At 48.0% G+C, this 23,049-nt stretch overlaps 3 protein-coding genes across 3 annotated transcripts in view; 2 read left to right on the top strand and 1 right to left on the bottom strand.

The window, feature by feature from the left end:
- The window catches only part of LOC108919078 (zinc finger protein 385C-like), a 46,983-nt gene extending 42,563 nt beyond the window's left edge, over nucleotides 1–4,420 (top strand). Inside the window, exons 5-9 of the mRNA XM_029246542.1 lie at nucleotides 175–510; nucleotides 830–1,017; nucleotides 2,203–2,301; nucleotides 2,542–2,631; nucleotides 3,514–4,420. Coding sequence (XP_029102375.1) covers nucleotides 175–510; nucleotides 830–1,017; nucleotides 2,203–2,301; nucleotides 2,542–2,631; nucleotides 3,514–3,744 — 944 coding nt within the window. The 3' untranslated portion in view covers nucleotides 3,745–4,420. The remainder of the gene's footprint in view (nucleotides 1–174; nucleotides 511–829; nucleotides 1,018–2,202; nucleotides 2,302–2,541; nucleotides 2,632–3,513) is intronic.
- A 6,391-nt stretch (nucleotides 4,421–10,811) lies between these two features.
- Nucleotides 10,812–13,877, bottom strand: nkiras2 (NFKB inhibitor interacting Ras-like 2). The gene is made up of 4 exons (XM_018727472.2): nucleotides 13,692–13,877; nucleotides 13,030–13,128; nucleotides 12,357–12,598; nucleotides 10,812–11,923 (listed from the first exon to the last, which is right to left on the bottom strand). The coding sequence occupies exons 2-4, from the start codon at nucleotides 13,121–13,123 to the stop codon at nucleotides 11,681–11,683; spliced, it is 579 nt and encodes a 192-aa protein (XP_018582988.1). The 5' UTR covers nucleotides 13,124–13,128; nucleotides 13,692–13,877; the 3' UTR covers nucleotides 10,812–11,680.
- Nucleotides 13,878–14,030: 153 nt separating this feature from the next.
- On the top strand, nucleotides 14,031–22,524 carry LOC108918929 (dnaJ homolog subfamily C member 7-like). The gene is made up of 14 exons (XM_018726574.2): nucleotides 14,031–14,229; nucleotides 15,506–15,594; nucleotides 16,120–16,244; nucleotides 16,532–16,645; nucleotides 16,976–17,050; nucleotides 17,179–17,297; nucleotides 17,797–17,950; nucleotides 18,914–19,078; nucleotides 19,349–19,440; nucleotides 19,629–19,702; nucleotides 19,932–20,078; nucleotides 20,466–20,615; nucleotides 20,845–20,916; nucleotides 21,022–22,524. Exons 1-14 carry the CDS (start codon nucleotides 14,159–14,161, stop codon nucleotides 21,057–21,059), a joined length of 1,485 nt encoding a protein of 494 aa, XP_018582090.1. The 5' UTR covers nucleotides 14,031–14,158; the 3' UTR covers nucleotides 21,060–22,524.
- The last annotated feature ends 525 nt before the right edge of the window (nucleotides 22,525–23,049 follow it).

Genomic DNA, 23,049 nt, shown 5'->3' with positions numbered 1-23,049 from the left:
TAGCAGATGCTTTTCTCCACAGGGAGCGACGCGAGGATGTCGTTACATCAACGGAAGGAGAGACTCGGATGCGTGAGCTGTGCGAGCTGTCTGAGCGTAGCAGCAAAGAGCAGCGTTACCAGCGCACCGTGGCACCATGTGTTCGCAAAATGACCGAGTCCCCCCTGTCCCCAGACCAGGATCCAAAGTCGGAGCCCTCTAGGCTGAAGGAGAGCCCAGGGAGCTGCGTCGCGCTCACGCCTTCGCCAGACAGCTCATCTTTGGAGGCGCCGACTACGGCGTCGCCCCGGGAGTCCCCGGCCTCGCACCCGTCGGAGTGCGCGTCGGACAGCGGCGCCGCCGAGGTTCCCGCTCCCGCTATCGAGCCCGGCTCTCGGGGGCCCGCCGGAAGCGAGGGAGAGCCCCGCGCGGAGGGGGACAGGGACCCCAGAAAGCACAAACAGCACCTGCACTGCCCTGTGTGCAAAGTGACCGTCAACTCCTGCTCTCAGCTGGAGGCCCACAACAGTGGTATGACCGAGCTCCTTCACTGCGCCTCATGTCAAGTTCCAGTGTGCTTATTGAAAGTGTGCCTGTGCTGTACGGTGACCTCATCACTCATGTTTCTTGCTACTTTACGGTAAAGTCGCTCAATAACCATCCTGGAGGCAAGTTTCGCAGCTGCCCTTGAACGCCGACGAGTGCAGTCGGGAGGACAGTCGGTTGCGTTCGGGAAGGCAGAGGCTGACGCTAGGAAGCCCCGGACGGTGCCTTCAAGGCCCCGATGTGTGACAGTGACGGCTTCGCGCGCTTGTTGTGTGTGAACGGCACGGTGGTTGTGGCGTTTCAGGGTCGAAGCACAAGCTCATGCTGGAGGGCCAGAGCGTTCAGCCCCGGCGCCGCAACAAGGTCGTGTCGTCTCGGGTGGCCTGCAAGACCAGACGCCTGGGCGGCAAGGGCAGCGTCCGCGGCCTCAGCAAGTCCTTCCACTGTGACCTGTGCGAGATTAACGTCAACTCAGAGACTCAACTCAAGCAGGTGGGTGCGGCGCCGCGATGGGCCGTTAAGTCTGGACTCGGCCGGGAGTCGATTTCAGAGTGCAGTTCTTCTTCTTCTTCTTCTTCTTCTTCTTCTTCTTCTTCTTCTTCTTATGCCTTCCACCCCTCCTAGGGCATAGGCTGCCAACAAGGCTTCTCCAGGCATCCCTAAGAGCTGAGATGTCATGAAGTTTCCTTCTTGGCGTTTCTGTAGCTGGCAAGGTTTTTACGGTGTGCGGTAGCTAACCCCACGGCCTCAGAGTGCAGTTGCTCCAGGAATATTCCTATAATTGAGAAACATAACACTTTTGAAGAAATTTGCAAAGAAAATAAATGATGCAATGCAATGTAAGGCTTCCTGCAGGGTTCATTTAAACAGCACACTGCTTATTGGGACTCTCTAAATAGTACACTTAAAATCATAGTAAATTTCACGGGGATATGTTTCTCAAGGGATGTGTTTAGTAAATTGTTATTATTTTGACTTATCCGCCCTTACCTGTTGGAAAATACGACTCTGCTGCTGCTCTCGGGACTCACGTGGAAACAGAGAGTGAGCAGTAAGACCCCCGGCGGCACGCTGCTTTAAACGCTCTTCGTTCTGACTGACAGATCACATGAGCCCCCATCGCACCACTGCCATGAGTTAGACTGCTGTGCGTGAGGGACACTCCAGAAGCACCCAGTGTGCATCATCGTTGTCGTCATCATCATCATCATCATCATCGTTATTATCGCGATGGCTGATGTTACTACTACCCTAAGAGCTCCCTCTGTTCCCCGGCACCGCGGGCACTCTAACGTGAAGGCCGCTCGAGTCTGGCGTAGGGACGGAGAACACTCACGCCTTCGTCAGACAGGCGTGAGTGTTCTCCGTCCCTACGGACGCCTTCCGCTAAGGTACTTTTTTTGGAAGAAAGTCCTGCAGCGGCACAACACCGAGTTGTCGCTGAGATTGAGGTATCGGGGATGCGGACTAAAAGAGGAGCGTGAGGTGTCCGTGCCGTGCAGCATGGGGGCGTGAGGGCTGACGGTCCTTAAACAGAGTGCTTCAGCACAGCGACCGGAAGGACGACGCGACGAGAAGCCGCTCGTTGTGGTTTCGGGTGAGCGTGTCGGTACGAAGCGACGGGGGATGTTATGGTGGAACGTCGAGGGTTTAAGCGCGGTACCGTCACTCTTCCAGCACATCGGCAGCAGGAGGCACAAGGACCGTCTGGCAGGAAAACCTCCCAGGGCCAAGTTCAGCCCCTACAGCAAGGGCCCACAGAGCTCCCTCTTAGCGGTGAGTGCCCTGCATGCGTAAACACACACACACACACACACACACACACACACACACACGCGCAGTACGCACCTGTATGGGAGGAAGTGGACAGAAGAGCGACAGCCGAGCGACAGCCCAGAGTCTCAAATTTCTCACTGTCGCTCTGCTTGCAGCGTGCTGCCCTTGCAGGTCCACACACACTCTCACACCCTGCCCCTCCTCTCCCCTCCTCTCCCCTCCAACCTTGTCCCCCTGCAGAGCGCTAGAAGGAGTGGCTCCACAAGCGGTGTGATGTGCGCCGTGAAGAAAGTGTTCAGCCCCTACAGCCTCACCTCTCTTTGCCCTCAGGTGAGGCCTGGGGGACCGAGACGCTCTCGGAGCGCCGCCCAGTTGACCTGTACCGGGTCCGTGACCTCTCGCAGCATACGCTGGGCCAGAAGCCCTTACGGTGGCCAGCAGACCGTTAATGTCAGTCACAGAGAGCACGTGGCGCTTGGACGAAACGGAGCCTGGGCAGAGATGCCGAGGAGATGGACGCCGTGCCGCACCGTAATTAGACAAGTTGGACAAACACGTGCGACGTATTCGGGTCTCTCTTCGCGAGTGTTGTGTGGCGTCGAGAATCTCATTTGTGTTCGGACACTTTTCCCACAGGAAGGGCTCGGCGAATCCGTCTCGTTCCCCCCGCACCGCCGGGTCGCCTTTTTCGGCTCTCTTGGCCCAGGAGCTGTGAAGGGTTTTCTTCCTTTGAACAAGTGACACAGTGACAGAGCCCCCCCCCCCCCCCCCCCATGCACACTGTGTGTGTGCGTGCGTGTGTGTGCGCGTGTGTGCGAAGGCAACTCGGTACAGTTGTCTATCTCATTACTTTCTGCACATTGTCTCTTCCTCTCACCAGCTGAAGGTCAGACCACATTTTACTGTAGTTTTAATTTAAAGTAATTAATGCAAAAATGCAGCTCATTCCAAAGGGTCACAAACTTGTTCTTGCAACTGTACGTTTGTCGGGCTGCGGCGGAGCACGTCGTCCCGAGGCGGCGCGTCTTCCCGTCTGGGAAGCTGAGGGGCCGTGCGGCGGGACCCCTCCCGCGTCGGTCGGGCACGCCCGCGGCAGCCGTTTCTCCGCAGCCCCACGCTGGCCGCACGTCTTTGCCGTAACGCCGCGCGGGCGGCCGGGAGCGCGTGTGCCCCGTGAGTGCTAAGGCTCATGGCCGCCCTGCTCTCTTGCAGACCAAACTGGCCCTGCAGAAGCAGCTGACCAAGGGCCTGACCGCCAGCTTCCTGCCGAGCCCGCTGAGTCCCGCCGCGCTGTGCACGATGGCTGCCAACCCGCTGGCCCTGCGCCACCCAGCCGGAACCACGAGCCTCATTCAGACCCCCTTGCTGAGCCCGGCGCTCTTTCGGCCTGCCCCGGGGCCCCTGAGGGCCACGCACGCCCCCATCATCTTCTCCCCGTACTAGCAGCCGGGCACCGAGGAGGAGCCGTGCGGCCGGGCGGAGGAGGACGCTCGAACTCGGAGGCACGCACGCGCACATCCCATCTCGCGGGCTTTGCTTGTACTCACCCTGTTACGTCATACCTTGGAGGTGATTCTCACACACTTCCTCTAGTTAAGCGAGCGAAACCTGTTGCGCGCGCCCTCGGTCCTCTCGCCAGCCAATGGAGGCAAGACCTGCACAAGGCGCTCATGTTGTGATTAGATGTTGCTAGAAGCGAACCTCCGTCCGCGGCCACAGCAGCGCCGAGGCCCATCGGATCCCTTTACTTGACGCCTGTGCGGTGAGGTGGCCGCTGGGGCAGAGCGGCGACCGCGGGCCGGCGAGCCAGCCGGCGTGCGTCCGGTGTGGGGGATTGGGCCAGAGCCCTGCTACACGTTGCAGGGACACCAGTACCAGGACCAGCAATCGATGGGGCTCAGCCAAACAGCCACGCTCTTTGTCCAGCGGGCGGTCCGCGCGCACTCGCACCTCGACGCTCCCTTCCGTGCTATGCGCCGCGCGCGTTTCCACCTGATCTGAGTTCCGTTTGCAACTCGTTCCTACTAAAAGAGCCTCGGACGCATCCGGCTGCCGACACTCCGCCTCCCCGACAGTAACACGTGGCTCGCGGAGAATCTCTGTGTCGTAACGCAGGGACGCGCAGCTCTGGTCCTCAGTGTGCAACGTCCTTCCTGCAGGTTCCAGCGAACGCAGTCGGGCTCCTACAACAGCACCGCCGTCCTTTCTCAGAAGCGTCTTTGAGACGGCGGCGTGCGCCCCCATGTACTCTGTGTGCGCGTGTGTGTGCGTGCGTGTGTGTTTGTGTGTGTGTGCGTGAGTGTGAATGCACGCCTCTGGCCTTTCAGAGACATGGGCTATTCTGCAACGGTTAAAACCCTATGACCGTGCTCTCCCTATAGGCCACGTGTTCTTTCATAGCTCAATAAATTGTTCTTTTGGTTCCACCAGTGAAGCCTTGCAAGACAACACACACACACACACACACACACACGCACACGCGCACGCACCCGATCCACAGGCCGCAACAATACAACAATTTGTGAACAAGTTTGGCCAAAACAATGGATTTATCTATGTAAACTGTATATAGTGTATATATAGAGAGAGCGAGAGATACACACATACATTCATTGATAGATAAAAACATAGATTTCACTTATTTTTATTGTGACTGAATAGAAATTTACGAGAGAACTGTAGACGAAGCCAATACAGTACGTGTTCAGGTTGGGCGAAAAAGGTCTTTCCGTCATTCGAAGAAACTTCAAGAGTGATGCGAACCTAGAGACACATGTTGGAACAGGATGCCGGGTGCTTTTAATCTGTCTTCATTTGTGAATAACGGCACGTCCGTCGGGAAGGAAGGCACAAGAGGAAGGACGCGGAGGCGACGTGACCGACGTCGGCGGCCGATCGCATCTCGCGCAACGTCCGTCTCCGCTCTGCGCTCGCGGCCCTTCCCCACGGCGAAGGGCCGCGGCGGTGCACGGGGCTCCGCCCGGCGCCCACACGCAAGGCCAGGAGCTCAGGTAGCGACGAGGCGCCTCGGGCAGCGTCGTTACCGCGGTGATTTCGCTCCGTTCCGACGCCTCTCAGCAATAAGGACTGAAGTGACCACGTGGCTCACGTGGCTCACGTGACTCAGGTCTCCGTTGGGGTTCAGAGGTTCATGGACACTTGCATCCTGGACAAGTGAACTCGTTCAAAAAGAGCCTCCTTAAAGCCATAGGGGATCAGTGTGGGAGAACGGGGCTGCGACTCTTTTCTGTGCCTCTCCGCCTCCCCCTCCGTCTCTCTCTCTCTTTCTCTCTCTCTCCCCCCATCGCTGCGTTCGCTCATTTAATTGCAAAGATGCGCGGAGCCTGGAGCTTGAGGTGACGTCTTTTCGTCGAGCTGGAAGATGAGTGTGCAGCAAATACAGGGAACAGCCGTGAAGTTTGTAGAGCCGAGCGAGCTGGAGGCCACATATGTCGTCACCTGCGAGGATGTTCTCAATGGAACTCCTCGGAGCTGCTCCTTCCTTCTTTCCTCCCTCCCTTCCTCCCTTCCTCCCTCCCTCCCACTTCCTTCCTTCCTTCCTCCCTCTTCCTCCATCCCTCCTTCCTTCCTTCCTTCCTTCCTTCCTCCCTCTTCCTCCCTCCCTCCTTCCTTCCTTCCTTCCTTCCTTCCTCCCTCCTTCCTTCCTTCCTCCATCCATCCCTCTTCCTTCCTCCCTCCCTCCCACTTCTTTCCTTCTTTCCTTCCGTCCTTCCTTCCTTCCTTCCTCCCTCCCTCCCTCCCTCCCACTTCCTTCTTTCCTTCCTTCCTCCCTCCCTCCCTGTCTCTTCCTTCCTTCCTCCATCCATCCCTCTTCCTTCCTTCCTTCCTTCCTTCCTCCCTCCCTCCTTCCTTCCTTCCTCCATCCATGCCTCTTCCTCCCTCCCTCCCTCTCTCTTCCTTCCTTCCTCCCTCCCACTTCCTTCCTTCCTTCCTCCCTCTTCCTCCATCCCTCCTTCGTCCTTCCTTCCTTCCTTCCTTCCTTCCTTCCTCCCTCTTCCTCCCTCCCTCCTTCCTTCCTTCCTTCCTTCCTTCCTCCCTCCTTCCTTCCTTCCTTCCTTCCTTCCTCCATCCATCCCTCTTCCTTCCTCCCTCCCTCCCACTTCTTTCCTTCCTTCCCTCCCTCCTTCCTTCCTTCCTTCCTTCCTTCCTTCCTCCCTCCCACTTCCTTCTTTCCTTCCTTCCTCCCTCCCTCCCTGTCTCTTCCTTCCTTCCTCCATCCATCCCTCTTCCTTCCTTCCTTCCTTCCTTCCTTCCTCCCTCCCTCCCTCCCACTTCCTTCCTTCCTCCCTCCCACTTCCTTCCTTCCTTCCTCCCTCTTCCTCCCTCCCTCCTTCCTTCCTTCCTTCCTTCCTTCCTCCCTCCCTCCTTCCTTCCTTCCTTCCTTCCTTCCTTCCTCCATCCATCCCTCTTCCTTCCTCCCTCCCTCCCACTTCTTTCCTTCCTTCCTTCCTTCCTTCCTCCCTCCCACTTCCTTCTTTCCTTCCTTCCTCCCTCCCTCCCTGTCTCTTCCTTCCTTCCTCCATCCCTCTTCCTTCCTTCCTTCCTCCATCCATCCCTCTTCCTTCCTTCCTTCCTTCCTTCCTCCCTCCCTCCCTCCTTCCTTCCTTCCTTCCTTCCTTCCTTACTTCCTCGGTCGTGTCTCAGCGAGCCACTGCACGAAGGGGCAACGTGGCTAAATGGCCGGAACGACTTGTGCCGAAGCGTGTGTCCCTGACACGATGGTATGGATAACGGCAGTAGTCGTAACTGCACGTGGCCGTATTAATATCTATAACAACAACAGGGACGTGCGCTTGGGCTTCAATTGCTAGCAGTTAGTCTCCCAGAAGCTCCTGCATTTTCACCTTACAGTAAAAGTTGTGTAGCGGAGGAGCTCGAGAAAACACACACACACACACACACACACACACACACACACACACACACACACACACACACACACACACGGAAACTGCCACGCTCTAAGGCCTGTAAGTGACAACATGAATAGGAGCAAAGGGATCATAAATCATCAAGTGCGACTCACCTTTTCGTCACAACTCAACGCCGCAGGGACTCGACCTTCTACCCTTGACCTTCCGCCCCGGCTGCTACGAGTTATTTACCACGGCTCTTCACCAACACACCCTGCCCTCGCAGCACTGAAAAATGTACTTAATATGTATGACTCTGCGTCGGTAAAGTATCCAGAATGAAATGAAGAGTTATTAATGAAAAATGAAATCTGTGAACCGAGCGAGGGGCCGAGCGCCTTGAGTGAAACACATCGACATCTTTTCATTACTCATCGTGAGGAAAATGGAAAATTTCGCTAATTATTTCCCGTTCATGTTTGTCTCATCGTAACCATCTCCTGGTGCCTTTGTTTTGTTCCCATGAGAGAAAGAGAAGAAAACGTCTTCAGTGTGAAATAAACATCCTTGTGGTGGCAGAGAAAAGAGCGGTGAAATTCGGGAGCTTTTTCACCATACGGTCATTTTACTGATTCCTTTCCTTTCTTACTTCGCACTCTTTGCCAAAAGGTTTATTAATAATGCGATCATGGCAATAAATGATACTGTAATTTGCTGGTTCCCAGTCCTGTTTCCAGTTCACTGTGTGTTTTCAGGTTCTAGTTTTTTTTTGTTCTTCTTGTTTTTAAATCTCTGCAAGTAGAGCCTGACATTAAATCTTTGTTAAGAAACTGTGTTTTAACTGTGAAAGTACAATCAGCTTCAATTTTAACATTCAGTGGCAGCTGCTGTGGAGCTTCGTCTGAGATGAAGAGGTCACTGAAAGGCTGACACTGCCCACAGACACTGGAGGAGGAGGGAACCTTCTGGCTGCGTGTGCTTTACCGCACCGCACCGTACCGTATCCCACCCCATTGTACCCTCCGTACCCTATTGTACCCCACCATACCCCATGGGACCCCACCCCACTGCCCTGCACCCGGTCAGCAGCTCTGCAGACTCACTGTTTTATGCACTAATGATGAAAACAATTTAGATAAAGGTTCCAAAGCACAGCTACCAGCATTTTCTTCTGATTTATGTCTGCAAATGACTCTCGTGCTCTGTTCACGACGGATGAAGAAGATGCTCTGAGCTCCTGCACCCATCAACCCCCCCGACCCCGCAACCCATGGGCCTAGAATCACTGTGAGTAACCACTGGAAATAAAAGGACATGAGTCATATTTTTCCTGAAAATGGTATTGATCCAAAGCAAAATGTAAATTATGAAGTTGAATATTAAAGGGAAAGAACCAATAAATATAAGAAATTATTACATTCTGTACAGGGTCTTGGCCAGTATTTTACTCTATAACCTTTGTAATGTTTCTCTGTACAATTTTTGGATGTAACAAAAGAAGAGAACGGTGAAAAGAACACAAACTGTATTTTGATAAGTTGCGTTTATTGTTAAAGCTGTAATGTGGAGCGCAGAGATTGAGTGTGGCACTCGAGGGGCCGCAGGGAAGAATAAACTGAGCTTCCAATTCATCGTCTTCACGTCATGCTTCACTGGGACGTGGTGTCTAGCCGTCACCGTGTCCTGTGTCGCCGGGGGCCACGGACTCACCGAGCACAAGGGTCCCTTCCTCCCAGGGCCGAGCTAGGAATTCTGGGGGAAAAAAAACATTGCCTGGGCCCCCCATTTTAAGTAAAAATTTTGTAGACTTTGAAAATCTGAGGTTGGGGGTTAGAAGAAATGTACATCTATTCATTTAGCTGCTGCTTTGCTCCAGAGCAACTTACAATTATTTAGCCATTTACACAGATGGGTCATTTTACTGGAGCAATTTAGGGTAAGTACTAGAGCTAGAAGTGGGATTTGAACCTTTGGGTCCTAAGGCGGCAGCTCGAACCACTACGCTGCCTGCTGTCCTCCTCTCGCAGCGCTATAATTTAATAATTTGCTGAATTTAACAGGGCAATTTCTGGGAGATTATGGATCACTTGTGGGAGTCGGGAAGGACACGGTGATCTCCGGGACCCCTCCACCCCCGCCCCGGGACATCAGGGAGACTTGTGTCGTGTCGCATCGGTGCCGGACTCCTTCTGCCACGTGCCTTCAGATTCACCCCACCGACATTAAACTCTCCTCCATTTATACCCACCAAGAAATCCCCCCCCCCCCCATTTTCACGTAGCAATTATTTGATCTTGTTGAGGTGCAGCCGGATGAGGTGTTGCGGGCGACCTTCCAGGGACAGGGCCTGCGCTGCCACCGCTCACGAGGAAAGGGAATCTCAGGCGACTCGACTCGTCTCGCCGCACCTGCATTTCAGTGGGAACCTTTTGCTTCCCATACAGCTGTTTCTTCGCGAACCGTCACTGCACCAACCGAGTCCGCCTCCGAGGCTAAAGGACGGCGGCGGCCGGCCGGCCGGCCCTCAGCAGGGGACTTTGTTCTCAGTCATCAGTCAGGGAAGACATGAGGCCGTCGTGTCGCTTTCTCCCCGAGATCACAGGCTCCAATTTTCGTGGCCTGATTCAAAGGTTGTGCAGAATTTCCATGTAAACTCACGGCAACGCAGAGAATTGGAGCAACTCGTTACGGCGCTCACGGCTTTTGCAGTTACAAGGCGCGTTGGAGGATGGGAGCAGAGGCACAAGGCTGCCCCCTGTCGTTCAGCAGTCGCCTTCCCTCCGAGGGCGAATCACTGCGATGGCGCAGAGGCAGGAAGGAGCCCCTTATCGGCGTGCGACACCTTGAGCGAGTGGGGACTGACGCTGCTTATGAAATCAAATGCGTGAGTCACCCGGAAAGCTACTTCTATTTACATATTTCTGCATTAATGAGGCCGCTACAGGCTGTCTGATGTCTCCAGAAAAGCATGAGAATCATCATTCCTTACGTCCTTCCATGCCTATCTCCATCTGTCCCATCTTAGAGCTTTTGGAATGTTAAGATGTTTCGACACGATAGAAAGAGAAGTCGTGACGGGATGGGAGGGGAGGGGAGGGGAGGGGAGGGGAGAGGATGAGATGAGATGGCTGAGACGCAGAACAATAAAGAGTGAACGTGGCCTCTGAGCGAAAATGGTTTCTTGCAAATGCTGTCTTTTCATTGTTCATCTTTACACTGGGGAGGAATTGTTTGGTAGTAAAGCGGCTGGATTGCGCTCAGTCTGGTGCAGTCAAGGCTCATTGTCCATGAGGGAAAAATCCAACTTCGTACTCAGCTCCATATAACACAGTGAAACGTAGTACATCTAGCAGTGAGGTTCATTAAGTCACTGACAAGTCCTTACACTTGTCACTGCAAAAATCTGCACAAGTCACTTGTAAGACAAATGATCTTCCAATATATCCTGAAACTATTTCCTTTAAGCTGTTCTTATATAATTTTGCTAAATGATTTTTTTCATCTTATCCCCAATTACTTTTTGTATATAAAAGTTTGCATGTTTCGGAAAAAAAAAACAACTTGAACATACTTGGTCAAGGAGTAAATGGAAATATACTGTATATCCTTAATTGCACTGTAATTGATCAGCAGGCATTAACAATTTATTGATTTATTTACTGCTTTTATTTCCAGTGGAAAAGGTATCTTTTCTCAACACACGATGAATATGAAATTATATTTGCTTTATTCACAGATCCTGACTACTGTAGAGCAGTTCACATGACTCACAATTCGCTACGTATACATTATACATTAGTGTAACAATAGCAATTCTCATGTGACATAAATTGAAATTGTCCATAAATACATGCAAGTACAGGAATGTAATCAACACCACTGTAGCAGTTCTTGATGAAAAACAGCAGCTGGTAACGGTGATCTAAAGTAGCACTGAACCTCAAAGGAGTAATATATTTTTACAGCAATAATGCTTCTATTACTCAAAGAAAGAAGGCAGGGAAATGCTGAAGCTAATTCCAAGGAACTACTACTTCACAGAGTTAAGTAATAGAATAGCAGTCTTTTCAGCAATCAAAGCGTTTCTTTTGTCTCAATTTACTTTAGTTGTTTTACTTTGCTAATCCCCTCGTTTCTTGACAGCATGATATTTCTGGAACACTAAGGAGACCGAATCATTGAGATGACCCTGAACTTTAAAAGTACAGTTTTAAATAATGTGATTATTCTATCTCCAGACACAATGTTTATTTATCAAACTAATGTTCTCCCTAGATAAAATGTATCATTAATGCTTCTTCCTTGTATTGGAGTTGTACACAGCGCTAAAGTGTCCACCACATACACGCTGTCAATAACACAAATGTGGGTGTGTCCTTCCACGTGCCTCTTAACTGCACTGTAACTGTGTTTATGCCTATCTGTCAATCAGTCAATGCATTTAGTGCATCTTTTCAGAGAGCAGCTGAGTGACTCTGCACTCTCACAGACTGCTGCCAGCCCGCTCAAACATCCAGGGAACCACTGCCTTTATTCTTGTTGCGGCTCAGTGGAAAAGTGGATTTGCTCTGTGGCTGGGTCATTTTGCTGGCCAAGTAAACGAAGGGCTCGACGAGAGTGCGCCGATCTGCCACCGACACCTCCCACAGACGCACTTTCTCTGTCTTGGCCCAGTGCTGGGCAGCTTCTGCATCCACCCTCCTCTGGTCAAGCAGGTCCCCTTTGTTGCCCAACACGACAATGGTCACCTGTCCAAAACTGCGTTAGCCAGCGTCTATACAACAGTGGGCCAAAGCACAAACCCCTCAGAGTAATTGTTTTTCTTACTAGAGTCAAATATTAAGATGTCTTTATACTGAGGGGAATGTTACTGTCATGCACTGAGATGAAAAAGTCCAAAAAGGATCCATGACCTCGGCAAAAGGCTGACCCAGTGCAGCACAGCACAGCTTCTACAGCGGCTCTACTTCAAAGGCTCATTTAATATATTAATATTTGTGAATGCTGCGGGTTCTGAAGGGTGCTGGATATTTTCTGAATGAGTAAAAGTGTGTTTCACTCCATGTGTAAATTATCCACTGAGGAAGACCTTTTATGAACACTGGCACTTGCGGAGGGAGAGCACAGCAGGGTCTAAACCAGGTTTCGACCAGGTTTTCCTCCTTTCCTTATGCAACGTACCTCTTTCTTGTCACGGAAGCGGTCGATGTCTTTCTTGAGTGCCTCCATGCGTCTGAAGGATTCTTTGCTGTCAATGCTGTAGACGAGCACAAAGCCATCTGCGAAAGTGTAGTAATGGCGTGGAAACTCCTGACCGTCCTTCAGGCCCCGGGTGTCGTAGAAGCGCACCTGCTCGCGCACACCCCGGTCGGTCTCGACCGAGCCGATATAGATGTCCTCTAAGGTCTCCATTGGCTCGGAGCCTTCGGAGACAGATCGCGTTGACTCAGTTCGCATCGTACGAACGTTCACAAAAACACCACCTTCGCTACGAGACGCAAGAGCACAACTAAAGAAAGGATAGCGTTACAGCGTGCAACAAAAATCTGGGGCAGATGCAGTCACAACAACTCACGTTCCTCTTATAATATTTTTGGTCAACACGCTGTTTTTCTTACGCTTTTGTGAGGATAAGTCTCACTGCGACGCTGACACTTTGTCTGTTTGAGCACAACTGTTTTGTTCAAAGCAAACAAGTTTCCGGAGTCTTTGTAACTGCATGCATGAGCTCCAGGTCTTCGGTCTTCGGTCTGCTTGCTCTGCAGTGTTGCAGTGTACGGGCCTGTCTGTGGCCTCAAGCGGTTCCGTTCCGCTAGTTTTGCTCTCTTTTTATTCTGTTCGTTGTGTTACTCACCCACAGCGTGGTTCGCGTACAGCAGCTGCTCCAGCACAGCAGTCTTGCCCACGCCGGACAGGCCGCACACCACCACTTTACAGCTCTTACCCATCGCCACTGACACACACACACACACAAACAGATAAACATGATGATCATCATGATCCTGTACACACTGGACCGGATCCGCGCTTGTGCCACGTCAATGTCATCACATCATTCACAAAAAATACCAAATTACCAACACAGTGAGTAGTGTGTTAGTAACACGCGACACGAGGAAGACAGGTCAGTTCAGTTGTGTGCCAGTTCCGTACTTGACTGACACAGGACTGGGACTAGCTTTGTTTTACAGTACTACGCGGCAGTACTGTAGTAACAGAAGTACAGTACAGTAGTTACAGAAGTATTTTTACAATAGTACCAGTCAACTGTCAAGTCGAGTGCAGTGAGTTTCCCGACACACGGCGACACGACGATCGGATCATGTTAAATTAATTTACTGTGTGTGTCGAGCGGAGCCGCCGTGTGTCCGATTTAACGCTCACACTGACTGACTCGGTGACTCTCCCACCACATTCCCCAGACCACACGGCGAGTCTCTACATCCCGTGAGGCTGTGAAAACAATTTACAGATGTTGCATTAATGATTAAAATGAAAGCGTCCATACGAACCCACCTCCCCTCCAGCTTCCGTTTTACAGATCTGTGTTGTTGTTCCGCACTGGAAGTGGAGCTGCGAGTGCGAGTGTCCGTGGCGCATAGCGCCCCCTGGCGGCTCGGAGGGCAGGGCACGATAAACACGATTTTTCAAATAATAAAAAAATAATAATACACACACACACACACATTTTCAGAACCGCTTGTCCCATACGGGGTCACGGGGAACCGGAGCCTACCCGGTAACACAGGGCGTAAGGCCGGAAGGGGAGGGGACACACCCAGGACGGGACGCCAGTCCGTCGCAAGGCACCCCAAGGGGGACTCGAACTAATAAATTGCTATTTATTATTATTATTATTATTATTATTATTATTATTATTAGTGTTGTTGTTATTATTATTATTATGCTCCTGTTCTTGTTGCGATATTCCTTTTCAGGGGTTTCCCGGAAGTGTCGCCGTTCCTTCCGCCCGCCGCGCGGACATGGCTGCTGTTGATACCGAGGTGCCGATGGAGTCGGAGCTGCAAGTGGTGACGGAGAAGGACATGGAGAGGTATCTACACACGTCGTAGTGTTGGGGGTTTTGTTTGTAGCGATGCGTTCGCTGAGCTGCCTGCTATTTGCAGTACAGCGGAAGTCCGTCTTTTCACTCTTTTCTAGCGTTTGGCGCTCAGTCTCTTGCTACTTGCGGGCCTCACAGCGCTCACTCAGCGCCGCTCCGTCACCGGCGTCACACGCCGGCGTCGTGTTCGCTTCGCTTCGCTTCATAAACTGGCTTTACCACTCGTCACAAATATCCTTTACTTATTTTAAAAGACATCGTCGTAACCTGAATTTGAAAGAAGACGGTGAAAATTGGACTCTGGACGTGCGCTGCGCGCGCCGTTAATAAAGAACTTCTTGCTGGCATGACGTCATAACCGAGTCCACTACAGTACAGTCACGTGACGTGTAACAGTGTTGTCCAGTACAGCTTGGCCCACAGTTCAGTAGTACAGAATGGGACAGAATGGTACAGTACAGTCTCGTACAGCACAGTCCTCCAGTTCAGTATAGTACTCTGTGTCGTCCATACTAGTATGGTACAGTATATAGTTCAGTGATATAGTATTGTACAGTTGTAGTACAGTCCAGTACATATATTACTCTTCTCTTGCTAACATGTCGTTATACCACTGTGATTGTGTCTTGCATGAGAATCCTTTTCACTCGTGTTTCTTTCTTCTAGTAAGAGGAGGTGTTTTTGATTCCATGACTTACTCTTTTTTTTCTTTTTTTGTTGTTTTTTTAGGGCACCTTTTCTTTCACCAAGAGGTGCTTATGAGCGACTAGTTTGACTTGTCAGAAGTTTCATTGTAGTTATACACAAGGTGCACTACAAATAGATGTATTGAAGTTATATTTTTCCAGAATATCTCATAAATTTAATGTGTACCATTAGGTATATATCAGCTGTTGTTTCTTCCTCTTTTACTGGATTTAATTGTTTTTTTCCTTTACCTGTTTCAATAAATTGCGCTACTTTATATAGTTCATCCAAGTCTGCAGTAAATTTAATGTGTTAAGCATGTGCTCTGACACTTTTTCTCATTTAAGCAATTTGATATTTATTGTAGGCCTTACGTGGGTACTTACATTGGTCATTTTCAGGTTACGTAGTATCTTTATCAACACCACATGTTCCATATTTTCATTTTGGGTAAATCACGTTTTGTCATCATCCATGTCAATCCCAGTTGAGGTGCCCTGTTGCCCATCAGTTGGGCAGATATTTCTGCTTGGTATAACTCTTCTTTCTTTTTCTATGTGTCCCCTCTTCCACCATTCAGGGAAGCAGAATGCTTCAAGGAACAAGGGAATGCCTTTTATAATAAGAAGGATTACTATGAAGCTTTTAACTACTACACAAAAGCCATAGGTAAGGATACTTGGTTTTAAACAGGTTGGCAACCTCCAGGTAAATATTTTGTATAGTGGAACCCCACTACTTTAGCCTTTTATGGCAGTCATAGATGGATGGGGATGTAACAAGTGTAAAATAAAGGAAAAGGTTGTATATAAATTGTGCTATATTTTGATGCTTACTGCAGTAATAAACACTCAGCTCTTCCAGTGGGTTCTTTTGTACATAGGATTCTAAAATTGTTTTGAACTAGGAAAAACAATTAATTGTTTTTCACAAAGCTAGTTTCCTCAGCACGCATCACAATTAAACAAGTTTTTATGTGCAACATTGTTCTAACCATAACCTAGTTCAATTTCAGTGTGAATTTAAAATTAAAACAAAAAAAAGGCAGACTTTTACTTCTGGTAGTGAAAATGGCAAGGAACCCAGATACCTTTAGTAGAGCAAGAAAGTCAGATTCCGGAAACATAATTTATGATTTGTGTTGGTGCTTTTCTCATTAAGACTTATATGTTCTTATTCATGTCTTTTGTCAAGATGCATGCCCTAAGAACGCCAGTTACTATGGAAACAGAGCTGCCACCCTGATGATGTTAAACCGATACAGAGAGGCACTGGAGGACTCCCAGCAGGCTGTGCGGTTGGATGACTGCTTTATGAAGGTCGGGGAGAGGGAAACACAGCACCCCAGGGGTGAATGAAGGGAAATGAATGAAAGTGATAAATGAGATAACAGGAAAGAGCGCTTCCTTCTTATCTGCCGTTTCTCCCGAACCCATTTCCTAAGGAAGCTATGTAAAAACTTATTAGCTGTGGGAGTTTGTCACTCACGTGACTGGTAGGCTTTTCTTGACTGAATTGTCTGAAGTGATGAGCATCACAGCCCTTACTTGACTTTTTTCCATAGCGCTGAATTATGGGGCATTAAACAGATGATATTTAATGACAGGGGCATCTGCGAGAGGGGAAGTGCCACTTGTCCTTGGGCAACGCCATGGCTGCCAGTCGCTGTTTCCAGAAAGTTCTCCAGTTGGAGCCTGACAATGGCCAGGCACAGCAGGAGGTGAACCATGCCTGGCAATAACTTGTCGATGTTTAATTCTTCTAAAATTTCATTGAATGTTTTACTTTTTTATTTTGAGATTCCTGTGACAGTTCTCTAAAATTTTCTATGGCTGAATAATTAGTGAGTTCTGTGAAAGGTTTGAAAATAAAAGGATAAAAATTCCTGCCAAGGCCAAGTTACTAAGAGTAAGAGGGAATATTCAGTGGTTCCTGAGGACAGGGTTCTCCACTCCACTTTGCACAAGGAAAGTGGTCATGGTTACTGTGCCCTTCACTCCTGCCCTGCTGCATGTTGTAAAAGCGTTCCTGTTTTTCCGTTTCACTGCAGCATAAGAACGCCGAAGCTGTTTTGCAATACGAGAAGATGGCAGAGTTGGATTTTGAAAAGAGAGATTTTCGGAAGGTACATTTTCAAACAGTATTTGCTTGTTCGGCTGGTCAAGCTTGCCTGGATATGCTTTGAGTGATGGGGCAGAAGCAAATGTGAGAACTGAGATGGTGGTGTCATTCTGGTTTGCTGTCCTCTTGCAGGTTGTCTACTGTATGGACCGTGCCTTGGAGTTCGCGTCTGCCTGTCATCGCTTCAAGATCCTTAAGGCGGAATGCCTGGCATTGATAGGGCGCTACCCTGAAGCTCAATCTGTGGCCAGGTACCACTCCTGTGGGCCCTCATTTACCCTTCACCAAATTACTTCAGTAATACAATCATAAAGATTTATAAGCTTTACAATTAGAAATGGTTTACAAATCATAACATGCCTGCCCTTTGTATTCATACCTTTGTATTCAGTGTTCTTCTCCAAGGAGGGGCATGAAAAATAGTTTACATTTATTTATTTAGTAGAGGCTTTTCTCCAAAGCGACTTCCAATGAACTCTGTGTAGTGTTATCAGCCCACACGCCTTATTCACCTAAGTGACTTACACTGCTAAACACACTACTTAGCACAAAAGAAAAGTGCGATTGCTTTGCAAGGAAATGCAGTCATGGTGTCATAAAATACTTGCTTGATTGCTTTGGAAAAAACTTGACTCCCTAAAGACCACCACCATTTGTATCTTTGAGTCTGCAGAACCCCAGAGAACCTTGCCCTCAATTTCCCAGCTTCCTCTTTGACTTGACACATGTTGGTGGCTCTTTTGTGTGCAGCGACATTCTGCGGGTGGACTCGACGAATGCGGACGCCTTGTATGTGCGTGGCCTGTGCCTCTACTATGAGGACTGCATTGACAAAGCGGTGCAGTTCTTTGTGCAGGCCCTGCGCATGGCTCCTGACCACAAGAAGGCCCGGCTTGCCTGCAGGGTCAGTGCTCCAACCGCTGCGTGAAAAAACCATCCATTTTTCCTAGTGCTCCTTTTGTTGTGTGGTGTGTGGCTTCATGTTTCCGACGCAGAGCACGCGCATTACACTTCAGCCACTGTACACTATGGATATTTTGTCTAAAGCATTTCAATTGAAGGATGATCTGCAGCAGCTGTGTGCTTCCTATGACATGAACCTGCAGTCTTTGAATGTTAATCCACGTCAACCGCTGCACTTCCTGGTGCTGTAGTGAAGGGTCTTGTACCACGTTTCTATGCTCTTGCCTTACAAACTCTAATACAGTCAAACCCCGAGAGAGGCCCATTCAAGTTAGACCAGTTCAGCTCTCATGTCAACACAACTCATTTCATGTATGTGCATTTAGGAGACGTGAATTTTGTCATCTAGAACAGGAGATGATCAGGTACTGAATGGTCCTTAAGTGTGAAAGAACAGAATGAGTGCAGGTAGACTCATACACTATTACAGTGCAGTTAATGGAAGGAAACTGCTTCATTATGTTGTGTTATGATAACTAATGTGAACTATTGTAGTAACTGTCCTTTTTAATGGGATGTAGTGATATTTTTCCACAAATATGGCTTAGGAACATGCACATTTTTACCACTGAAGCTGATAGCAACTGTCTTCAACGGAGAATTCACATTAGGAACACATTACCTTCATAAAGCGGGGAAACACTACATTTCTGCGGTTTATGCTATAATTTTCCATAAAACTTGACAAAAATTGGAACAGAATGACTTATAACTCTGAACCTTGTGTTGGCCTTTTGCTGATTATTGGCTCATTATGTGGCCAGTCATGCCGTGGACACAGATATGCCCTCTGGGTAGTGGCAGTTCTGCTGAGAATGTTTGTGTTTGTTCACAGCCACATGCTAAAGTTGTCCAGTGATATTTACCCAGGATGGTTGTGCTGCTATGTTTTTGGTCAATTCAGAATGCCAAAGCCCTGAAGGCCAAGAAGGAGGAGGGAAACCAAGCATTCAAGGAGGGGAACTACGAGTCTGCCTATGAGCTGTACTCCGAGGCACTGACAATAGACTCCAACAACATCAAGACCAACGCCAAGCTTTACTGCAATAGGGCCACGGTGGGCTCCAAGGTGAGGCCTCGGTCTTTTGCTGCCAGAGTAAGAGCACACACTATGCCACCCCACCCCAGATTTATCGTCCCCCCCTCTGTTCAGGCAGCTATCGTGTTTTTTTTCCCAGCAAGCTTGCGTCGCTCTGGCACATTGTGAAACAGTGCTGTGCAGCCCGCCCTGAATATGCAGGCGTGTAAGAACTGCTCTGGCAGCTCTACCCATACAGCCACTCACTGACGCGCCCCAGGAGGGAGCCAACCCCTTTCCCATTCTTCATTCTTTCCACAGCTGAAGAAAATCGAGCAAGCCATTGAAGATTGCACCAACGCCATTAAGCTGGATGAGACATATATAAAGGCCTACCTGCGGAGGGCGCAGTGGTTAGAAACTGGTTCTTTCATTTGTACAGAAATGCGAATAGTTACATGTTCAGATGGTATTTTTACATTTTAATTTTGTAGAATTATTACTTGAGGTATTTGTGTTGTCATCATTCTTGACTTGTTTTCAAAGATGGGACCCGAAAAACAGTGGAACACTGACTTTTTTTTTTTAAATTTACATTTAGTTACATGGACACAGAAAGCTACGAGGAAGCTGTGCGTGACTATGAAAAGGTGTATCAGACAGAGAAGACAAAGGGTAAGTCAGGCCCATTCAGTGACCTGTATAAAATTAAATTCCTGCTTAAAAGAAAAGCAACAACTTTGTGATAATCTGTAAATCCAGTTTAGGAATACATCTTACTGGTCTTTCTGAAACACATTTAATAAATATTCCAGTAGCTTCTGTTGAAGTGTTCAGCTGATTTCCCTGCTCTGATTGGTTTAGCGTTTCAACTCCAGTGTTTCCTTTGTTTCCTTCCTTGTAGAACACAAACATCTCCTAAAAAATGCCCAGCTGGAGCTGAAGAAGAGCAAACGGAAAGATTATTACAAGGTGTTGGGTGTGGGCAAGAATGCCACAGAGGACGAGATCAAGAAGGCCTACCGCAAAAGGGCTCTTATGCACCACCCAGGTACACTGACCGCTGTAACCGTGTTTCCCTGTTGGATTGACCACGCTTATGTCTTGTCAGCCATAGGTTTTGTGATTACCCAACCTGACAGCCATCGCTTGGTTCAGAAGTATCCCTCCCACAGGGAGGGGCTGATATTGGCAAAGAAGAGAGCAAGTAATTTCACGCCAGCTGGTCCTGTCCTGTCCTGTACCGCTTTTTTACTAAATGCTGTATAAATAATATACGGTGATATTTTGTGTTTTAACTGTGGTCATCAGCTTTAATCTGTAGACCATCCACGTCCAAGTGACGTACTCCTGAGGGTTCAGGTGCACTATGGTCGTCTTCAAGTGTTCAGTATGTCTAAAGTGCAAGAGCACTGAATATCGCACTTCCCCATATCAGATCGCCACAGTGCAGCCACTCCTGAAGTGCAGAAGGAGGAGGAGAAGAAGTTCAAGGAGGTGGGTGAGGCCTTCACTGTGCTGTCCGACCCCAAGAAAAAGTCAAGATATGACAGCGGCCATGACTTGGAGGATGATGGCATCAATATGGGTCAGTATTTTCAGTGGCTTTCAGCTGCTGTTGTTGAGGCAAATGTTTGGGGACCTAATCAGAGCAGCTGTTGTTAGTCTGCTGTTGAAAAGGTTTATTTAATTACAGTTCTTATCTCAGTTCACCTGTTTACATTTCTTGGCTTTATCTTGTCTTAGCTGTACAGTGAATTCAATATTTGGTTTCCAAAAACTTGCTGTAAATCCACACAAATTGTGATCTCTTTCAGACTTTGATGCCAACAACATCTTCAGGGCATTCTTTGGAGGCCCTGGAGGCTTCAGTTTTGAAGGAAGTTCATGTATGTATATGACAAATTTACTATTTTCTATTTCTAATTTTACATTAATTGCAATTTGGAATATGTAATTAAATGCTGACCGCTGTTTATATTTCCTCTCTCCAGCATCTGGACCAGGAAATTTCTTTTTCCAGTTTGGCTAAAGTGAAAGGTCCAAGTGTGCATTGTAGATGTGTCAAGGACATTATGGATTCACCTCCCCAATCTCATTTTAATATGTTTGATGTTTCTCAGTGGAATGTCAAATGGATGCCTTCATGTGAAAACAAGTATCAACCTAAATACATCTGAATATGGAAATACTGATACACTTCCTTTATAATTAGAAAAAAAAACATTTTATTACAATTTTAGCATTTCAAACTGAATTTTCCTAATATTGTTTTATGTGCAACTTAAATTTGCTTTCTTGTTTCCCTAAAAAACCACATGTGGAATGATTAATTCTTAAAATATGGATCCAAAAATATGTTAAGTAGTGATTTGTGGCTGAACTGTACATCCCAGTCCAGCTCAGAGTCGTCAGCAGCTCATTGGTGCTAAAGGAAACTCTTGACTGAACAACTCAGTAGCACAGACAAAGTATGCAGAGGAAGAAATGCAAAAACTTGAATCTTGTGACCTTTTTAATGCCTGCAGACTCAAGGAGAATACCGATGTAGATGGTACGTACGCATGTCCAACTTGTACATATTGAGCTAAACGAGAGTGAAATCGGACTTATGTAGAATCAGCCTTGGACGTCTTTGTGAATGCAATTTCGTCGTCAGGTTGTGATCATGAAGAGTGCTCATTGGGAAATGGCAGGTAAACGATAAAAATCGAGATGACTGCCAGGGTGTCGCAGGCAGTTGACGGTTATGTCCAGTTCCTGCCTTTACCTCAACAGTGTTCCTCACTCTGCAGATTGTCTAATATTTTCTTTGTCTCATCTCTCTATTGCACATTTCATTGGAATGTAAAGTGCTTATTTGTACTGATGGTTCATCTTTTTTAGTTTCAATTTTTTATATATATACTATATAAATATGTATTTATTTTAAATATGCAGTGTACATCATGTCAACACAGCTACCCAGTGTGGACAAACCACTGACAGTCCCACTTTTTTCATTTTTATTTTGTTTTCAGGAAAATTGCTGTCAAATCTGTTTAGAACTTTGTCTTATCCTGGTTGCACCGAGGATTCCAAAGTACCATAAATGTGTCGATGCAACGTACTCTTCAGTTGTGTGTGTGTGTGTGTGTGTGTGTGTGTGTGTGTGTGTGTGTTTGTGAGAGGGAGGATAAATGTATGTGTGCTGTCATTATCATGCACCAGTTCAACTTGCATGACAACACAACTCATCTCATGTGGGTCATTTAGGAGATGCAGATTTTGTCATCTAGAACGGGAGATGATCGGGCTCAGAGACACTGCGGGAGGTTGCATCTGCTTCATCGTTGCCATGTGCCTACCACTGTGTGACAAGCTAATACTGTACAGTGTAAAGTGTTGTTACCACCTTTTTATAATTAATATGCCGGAAGCTCCAAAGTACCTTTTCCTTGTTATTTTAGTAATAGAAAATAAATACTCAACTTTTACTCCATTTTTTAGTTTGTTGTTGTTTCTGCTTCTATACTGCAGTGTTGTAAACGAAAGAGATTGTGGATCAGGCATGTTGGTCTGCTGTGCTGCAGAGGGCTCTAGATTACTGTCAGTTGGGTAAACATAAGTAAGATTAGCAAAATGATCTCCAGTGACAGGTTTTTCCTTCGGCACTAAGTGAAAGGCAAAGCCTGCATGTTATTTTCACGTAGCCCTAATTTAAGCTTTAACTGAATTATTGCTTGTGTTCTTGGTGTGATTTTAGACACCTTTGCAATTTACAGTTTCTGAAAGAATTCAAGGTGCATAAATTAGTAATAAATAGTTCATGTTCCTTAACCAGTCAAAATGTGTGACTGTTTATAGTGAAACATTTTCACTGGTTGTAGATGTTTGTCAATTAAAAATCTACCTCCAAAGTTTTTCTCCCGAGAAGCTGCTGGTTTTGCATTATTAGTGGAGGCCACATGTGTCAGGGTTTCCTGCGAGCTCAGTGAGTGTTAGTTGAGACTGAAGAGGTGTGGCATGCTGGAACAAACACT

The sequence above is a fragment of the Scleropages formosus genome, chromosome 20 (assembly GCF_900964775.1).
Source record: "Scleropages formosus chromosome 20, fSclFor1.1, whole genome shotgun sequence".
Lineage (NCBI taxonomy): Eukaryota > Metazoa > Chordata > Actinopteri > Osteoglossiformes > Osteoglossidae > Scleropages > Scleropages formosus.
The sequence above is the reverse complement of the archived record's forward strand: the minus strand, read 5'-3'. Positions and strand labels throughout refer to the sequence as shown.

Bases quoted from the DNA above. Each gene is read 5' to 3' on its own strand.
- nkiras2 (XM_018727472.2), bottom strand. From the start codon at position 13,123: ATGGGTAAGAGCTGTAAAGTGGTGGTGTGCGGCCTGTCCGGCGTGGGC. The intron at 12,599-13,029 runs GTGAGTAACACA...CTGTCTCCGAAG, and splicing joins GTACGCGAACCACGCTGTGG to GCTCCGAGCCAATGGAGACC. The intron at 11,924-12,356 runs GTACGTTGCATA...AGTTTTGGACAG, and splicing joins GCTTCCGTGACAAGAAAGAG to GTGACCATTGTCGTGTTGGG.
- LOC108918929 (XM_018726574.2), top strand. From the start codon at position 14,159: ATGGCTGCTGTTGATACCGAGGTGCCGATGGAGTCGGAGCTGCAAGTG. The intron at 17,951-18,913 runs GTCAGTGCTCCA...TGGTCAATTCAG, and splicing joins AGGCCCGGCTTGCCTGCAGG to AATGCCAAAGCCCTGAAGGC. The intron at 20,917-21,021 runs GTATGTATATGA...TCCTCTCTCCAG, and splicing joins CAGTTTTGAAGGAAGTTCAT to CATCTGGACCAGGAAATTTC.